General features: G+C 40.1%; 1 protein-coding gene across 1 annotated transcript; it reads left to right on the plus strand.

Moving 5' to 3' along the window:
* Nucleotides 1-2549: 2549 nt before the first annotated feature.
* On the plus strand, nucleotides 2550-4632 carry LOC138207313 (calcium-binding protein P-like). Its single transcript, XM_069164461.1, has 2 exons — nucleotides 2550-2644; nucleotides 3098-4632. Exon 2 carries the CDS (start codon nucleotides 3102-3104, stop codon nucleotides 4536-4538), a length of 1437 nt encoding a protein of 478 aa, XP_069020562.1. The 5' UTR covers nucleotides 2550-2644; nucleotides 3098-3101; the 3' UTR covers nucleotides 4539-4632.
* The last annotated feature ends 3019 nt before the right edge of the window (nucleotides 4633-7651 follow it).

Raw genomic sequence — 7651 nt, forward strand, 5'->3', positions numbered from 1 at the left:
TGCCTTGATATGGCTCCTCCCAGCGAAGATGAGAGAGAGAGAGAGAGAGAGAGAGAGGATTCCAAGTGCGCATGACTGCCAGTGGCTGCAGGGGGGGGGGGGGGGGCGTATAAAAACGCCCCTGTCAAGTCGGACGCCGTCGGTGCGTTTGCCACAAGATATTAAAACATCGCAGGAGCGAGGCGGCTGCAGTTGCTCTCCTCCAGTTGCAACGGTGGAGAACCCTCTCTGTGACGACACTACTTTATCCTGATAGGTTTAAACTTTTACTGACGTGACGTTTGTTTTTATTCTGAGAAGAGCATTTATCACCTGTAGTTTAATCTCTCCTAATTTATTGACCAGCTCCTTCTGCCGCTCAGGTTTTACATCTGGACACAGACAAAATGTAGTTTTACATTTGGACTCAATCACACTGTAGTTTTACATCTGGACACAGACAAAATGTAGTTTTACATTTGGACTCAATCACACTGTAGTTTTACATCCAGCAAGAAAGCTGTAAAAAGAGGTGGTTTCTATTAAATGTACTTAGATTTAATTGTATGTGTCCAACACTGATGTAAACTGTGTCTGGTCTGTAAATTTTAGAGAGCAACATATTTGGGTGAATAAACAGAGTGTCCGCTCATCAGTCTGAAATATTGAGGTTTACTTATAAGCTTAAAGTACAAACCACAGAGCAGCTGCAGGTTTTTTGCTATCTAATTGGTCTATTCGATCCTGCTTTCTGATTAGTTTATTCTATCCTGCTGTGTGATTGGTCTGATCTATCTTGCTGACTGATTGGTGTATTCTATCCTGCTTTCCCATTCATCTATAATATCATGTGACATCGTGACGTTTTTGCAGCGCAGGCTAAAGTCGGACAAAAGTTCTTACCATCATGCAATGTTGAAAGTCCAGCATGAATAAATAATAAAAAAATTGTAGTACCTTTTTAAAATTTGATTAATGAAATAATATACCACAAATTCAGTATTCGGGGGATAGCAGATCAATGAGAAAGAGAGTGAGGGATATATCGCACTAGTCATTGTAATAAAACATAGCATACAGACATTTTTACATTGTTTTGACGGTTTGGTCTTTTTGCTGGAGTCCAAATAGTCGTTTCACATATTTCTCAACATCCTTCAGAAAGACAAAAAAACAATTATTTTTATGGCTACATTTTAATTTGTAGTTTTGCCAACGATATTATCAAATTTATTACAGAAAATAGCTATCTTCTCTTCTGGAATCTCTTTAGGAAACCAAATGCTACATTTTTCCATAATAATATAAATCTTTGAAGAAATATAATAAATGAGTAATCTGCAAAGGTATTGCCAATATTTCTTGGTCTTAGAACAATGCCAAAATAGATGTAAAGCTGTTTCTGGATAGTCATCACAGACAGAACAGCTTGTTTATATTTCTCTTGTTAATTTTCTGCATATAGTGATGGGCACGGCAACATGTGTGAATAATTTCGATGGATTGAATCATATAAGCAATTCGATGTTTATGTGTAAGCATCCAGGCTTGCTTCCAATATATAAATGTGGGATGGGGAGATGCGAGGGTGTAGGAAACATCCTCGCTCATGCTGCTCCAACACTAATTAGCTTAAATAATAACACATTTAAAAAAAAATGTGAATGTATATATAAATACAGAGTTGAGGTTTCATAAAATGTGACTAATAATGATAAGAATATCCACACTACTATTTGTTTTACTGTAATTCTTATTATTATCAATATTGTTATTATATAATAAAAACAGAGGAGAGCAGAGTTGAGGGAGCAATTCAAACAGCAAGGAATATTCTGAATAAATTCCTAAGTCTTTTTTGAAAGACCACTGGTAGAGTAGCTCGAGCTCTGACAGCATTTTCTGGGTGAGCATGGCTCAAACAATCTTCAGAATTAAGAGAGTAGGAAAATCGAAATCCATGTGGACTCAAGCATTTAATTGTGTGGCTGGAGATAAAAAAAAAAAAAATACTGTTAAATATAGCAAGGCTGAAAATGAGGGCACATATTACTATAGTAGGCTACTCATGAGAGCAAACAACAGAAAAAGAAAGGAGAAAAACATTATATAGTGGATGAGGGTTGGTCCTACTAAACAGGTTAATAAATAAGCATGATTAGGAAGATTGCAAACTATGTTGGAGCATGCTATTTTTTTTACTTTTCTATTATTATATTCTAGTATTTTATTCTATTATTTCTATTATTATCTTATTGCTTCTGTATGCTGCTGTAGCGGAAAAAATTTCCCCTCAGGGATTAATAAAGTAAATACCTACCTACCTACCTATTTTCATACTGTCATACTGACAGATACATTAGTTTGCAAGCCTAATGAATCACATGACACTAGAAAAAAAACGTGTCAGGTGATGGAGGGTAAAGTTTTTTTTTCAAACTTTTAGAAATCAGAGAAAATATGAGGAAAACTGAAGCAGGGTTGCCTTTTTCAGCCACCCTCCAACCAGCTGGTGGCGCTACTGCACCTAAAAGCAACCCTGGAAAAAAAGCCAATAAACATACGCGAAGAACGGAAGCTCCTCATAACAGAGAGGGAGAGGCGGAGGGGCTACGCATTTTCAACGAATTATCATCGAAGCCCACAGACAAACCATCACTTCCCGGTAAGAAATAACCTTTATTTCAGGGATATTTAACGATGATGATCTTATGCAAGTGTTCGTGGGTCGTGTTATGACTTGATATGGCTCTGTAGGTCATGTTATCTAAGCGAATAGGCACGGTGGTAATAATGCGGTAATTGTTGATAAACAATGCGATTTTGTCTGGCGTATTTATGGAGTCGGATTAACTAAATGGTGGTAAAATAATGAGAGTGATCCACTTGAATGTCTTCGAAATTTAATGAGGACACGGATTGAATCAGACTATTTGCTTCTATATGGCGTATATAAATATATACAGGCGTATACAATTGTGGCTGGTTTATCATTATAAAATGAATCTGCACCACTTGGTTCTTTTGTATGTCATTTTATAAAGAACAGGGAAAGTCATGTTTGTTCCTATGATGCTGTTATGATATGATCATCACCTTGAAATAATTTTCTCTTTAGAGCCATGATGGGGCGGTTGTGTGAGATGGCTCCTTTGGTCCTTCTTATTATGTCACTTCTGAACACTGACTCGACATGGGCTAAAAAAGGCAGCAGCAGCAGCAGCAGCAGCAGCAGCAAGAAAACCTCATCTTCCAGCAACAAGGGCGGGACACAGACAAAGCCGTCCAGCTCCTACCCTCAACAGCCACAGAATCCCAACCGAAAGACCAATCCGTATCCCTCTGGTGGAAGTTACCCTCACCCGGGAACAGGCAACACCAATCCAGGAGGATATCCCAGACAAAACCCACCAAGTTATCCAGCCGCTGGTAGTAACCCAAACCAGTATCCTGGCAGAGCCAATCCTGGAGGTTATCCAAACCAGAACCCTGCAGGTGGCTATCCGGCTGCAGGTGGATACCCAGCAGGTGGAGGGTATCCTAATCAAAACCCAGGGAGAGGGAATTATCCAAACCAGAACCCTGCAGGTGGCTATCCGGCTGCAGGTGGATACCCAGCAGGTGGAGGGTATCCTAATCAAAACCCAGGGAGAGGGAATTATCCAAACCAGAACCCTGCAGGAGGCTACCCGGCAGCAGGAGGCTACCCAGCAGCGGGAGGCTACCCCAACCAATACCCAGGCAGAGCTGGTTCCTACCCCGGAGGCTATCCTGCTGCGGGAGGCTACCCGAACCAGTATCCAGGTGGTGGGGGCTACCCAGTCAGAGGGGGAAACACAGGGCAGGGTTGGGGTGTGCCTGGTGGGAATCCAGGGGGTTACCCTGGCGGAGGGATTGGTGGTAACCCCAACTGGAACCCGAATAATAAGATCCTCAGTCCCCGCTTTGGCGGAGGAGGCTATGGACATGGTGGCTATGGGACGGGAGGCTCCCCTTTCTCTCATTCTGTGCAGAACATGGGATACAAGCCCCAGTCCACAGGTTTTGCCAAAAAAGCCATGTTGGCAGCCGGCGTTGGTGCTGTGGCTGGAATGGCCGTTGGATATGGACTTGGCCGCTTCCCTCGACCACATTTCAATTTCCGCAACCCTGAAGAAGAGTCCTACTACAACAATTACATGTACCGTAATTACGGCACCAAGTCAACAGATGAAAAGGACTATGGCCGTGACTACGTTTACAAACCTCCTCCACGGGCAGACTCTTATGAGAAGTTCATGGATCGCTGCATGAATAGTACAAACGTTCTTAAAAAAAAGGCCAGCAGCGAGGACGATGACACCGTCAGCATCGAGGAGATTGGGTATCCCGCCCTAATTGAGCAACTGAAGTCGCGGCGCTGCGTGGAGGACTTCATGATCTACTCCGAGCGTTTCCTGCAAGAACGAAAAGCAGAGCAACAAGTTCAGCTGAGTAGCAGCAGCCCTCTGAGCAACGGGGTAATTCAGCTTTTCATTTCCTCCATTGTGCTGCTGTCCAGCATGCTCCTGCTGCAGTGAGGAAAACAAATCCTTCCACCACACCCAAAAAGGCTTTCAACTGCCTCCATATATCTGCATGTCCACTGGTAATGTACATTATCTCAGACTATACCTGTACTCTTCTATACACTACAATCATTTAATATCGCAGCAGAAAACTAGCGAAAGGTAACGAAATGTTAACATTTGTATATTAATTAAGGCATCAGAGGCGACTTCTGCCTTAAAATGTTACACTTCATTAGTTTCTTGTTGTTTAAGCTGCACTATTATTCTGTTATGTTTAAAAAAAAAAAAAAAAAAATTGCAACTCTGTTATTTTGCACTTTTAAACTCCAGATTATTGAGCACTGATTGCATAGAAATATGGATTCAGGTTTTTTTTTTTTTGTGGCATATTAAACCATCTACAAATAGGTGTTTTACACACTTGAATGATAGAAATCAAAATAAGATTAAAGGTTGTAATAGTTGTGTGACTTCTCCTCAGGTACGTGGTACTCACAATATTTGCATATTGCATGTAACCCTTTGCCAGAAAGGTGAACACGGGTCCTTTAATGAGCAGCAAATAGTGTCGTTAGTGGTGTTGCTACCTTGCCTGCAGCTGTTGAGAACAATAAGTACTTTAGCTTACAATAGCACTTGATGCTTGTAAACTGCAGTCTTTAAACAAATGAGGTCCACAGCAATTAAGGACTCAATTCTCACATCCAAGCTTCAACTGTGTTTTTCTAAACCATACTCGTCACACATTGTCCCATGATGTGTCATCATTTGGACTAACAGTCTTTTAAGACTAACAGTGGAACTGGAAGCTCCAACTCTTGACTTAATATTTCCTCAAATAGGTTGTTTCTTTACGTCATTCTGAACATGAATCATTCGAAGATTTGTGCCCATCTTTGTATTCACATTCACGTTTCCAGGATTTATTTTGTTTCCAGAGACACAAATTCTCCAGGCTGTTTGGTGTTGAGCTGGTCAACATACGGTATCTCTGCGTCTTCCTCTGATCACATGCATCGTCCTGAAGTACAGAGAGATAGTCAGAGGTCAGGTGTTGTTGGATCTGTAAATATCTCTGTTTGTTTTTTCCCAAAACTCTTAACCTCCCCTGGCTGTTATAGTGTATGCATCTCTGATAATAACGGGAAAAAAAAAATTGTTTTCTTTTTTGTTAAAAGTTGCAGAGTTTGAATTCTCAGTTGGTTTATTTGTTTGTGTCTATTCCATCTTCTTTCCCTCTAGGTTTTGTAAAGCGCTCGGTGTATTTTAATCAAGGGATTTTAAATTTGAAAACACTGTACAGTATATCTTGAAGTGATTGTATGCATCCCTTTACATGATGGATAGTAAAGTTTCTCTGTTTTGTTTTTATGGAGTCGTCTTTTTTGTTTATTCTCTGCAGTTTATTAGTTTATGTACTCCACTCCACAGCTCCTTCTGTTTATTTTTTTGATTCTGGCAAATTGGTTTTAGTCGATTTTAAATTACAGTTTCACTTTGTCAGACAATTCAGGTTGTAGAATATCTGTAAAGTGCACTTACTTCCCTATAGGACTGGATATTCTGTACCTTTGTCATTTTGCGAGTATAGTGTTCGCTTGTTTTTGACTCAGCTGTAAATACGTGTTACTCATTGAATAATATGACTAATATGGTTCATCATGGATGTTTATGTGTTATATACAATAAAGTGCAAAATGGTCTCCCTGCCTAAATGATACAATTTCACAAACATATCACATTCTTTTTTATGATCTCTTTATTTTGACGAATTAAATATTAAAATAAGAACATTATAAGTGCAGAAAGATATCTGCACTTGAAGTTACTGGCAGTTCATGGCAGCCATTTTAAAAACATCTTGAGCATTTAGTTTCAAACAGAAAATTTCTTCAGGAATTTTTTTTATTTGTTTCTTTAACAGTGATACACAAAGCAGCTTGATATGCTTTAGTGAATGAAAAATGATTCAAACTAACTGATTAGTTGATTGAAAGAAAATTGTCAATTATAAACATTTAAAGGTTCCAGTTTAAACTGAGAATTGGCCTCTATTCCTTAAAGTACATTGTAATGCTTTATATTTTGGAGTTTTAAATCATTGCTCAGACAAAACAAGACATTTAATGTCTTACATATTGAGGCAGTTTCACTGTTTTCTTATGTTTTACAAACCAAACAATTAACTGATAGATACATTAATTAAGACAATTTTTTTATTTATTTTTGTGGGCACAAAACTAATCAATTTAAGACAGACATTATACTAGAAAAAGTCACTAAAATAACCACTGTTTGTCTTTAATCTTAGAAGCATACACCCATAGAAATTGCTTAAATCCCAGAAAACACTTGACTTTAGTGCCCAGAATGGAGACTGCAGTCCTGCAGTCATAAAGCTAGGATTGGTTAATAAAAAAGACTTGGACAAACGTGATCATCTTGTATTAAATAATAAATAACAGGACTATTTATTTGTTTAAAAGAGCCTTTAATCTGATTTGATAATTGATTGCTTTCTCATTGGTTAGCTGTTGGATTAAATGTCTCTAATCCAGGCTACTGTGAGGAAAGGCAACACATGTCCGAGGGTAAGAAAGATGTTAGTCATGGGGGCTGGGGCACCCCCCTTCACAAAGGCTCTCCACAGAGACTGGTTGCGGTGTCCTCGGCCTTCATGGTAGGAAACTTGTTGATTTTGCTCGGAGGTGTGAGCTGTTTTACGGCCATAGTGATTCCCAGAGCCATGCTTTGACTTGCCAAGGAACCCCAGCCCGTACCCGGTGCCTGTACCTCCCAGCATCCCGGCTGCTGCTGCCCCTGCCCACTTCAGGCCCTGCTTGGAGAGGCCCCGGCTCTTGGAGGGAGGCCCTTTGTTACCATCATCACCTTTACCGCGGACCTTGAAGCCACCTGCACGCTTGCTGTATGCATACTGTGCGCCGGGGCACAACGCTGCCATAAGCAGCATCCAAACCCACAGTGAGAGAAGCATCTGCTGGCCAGCCATGACTGTAAAGCTGCAAACACACGCGGGAGAGGCTGAGGGTGAATAACAAGAGAATGTATTGTCTGAAAAACTAAAGCTGATATCATTGAAAAGATATTTCCCTCCTTTTTTG

Source organism: Embiotoca jacksoni, unplaced genomic scaffold (assembly GCF_022577435.1).
Source record: "Embiotoca jacksoni isolate LCO1_2020_lvr unplaced genomic scaffold, fEmbJac1.0.p SCAF_10, whole genome shotgun sequence".
NCBI classification, from domain to species: domain Eukaryota; kingdom Metazoa; phylum Chordata; class Actinopteri; family Embiotocidae; genus Embiotoca; species Embiotoca jacksoni.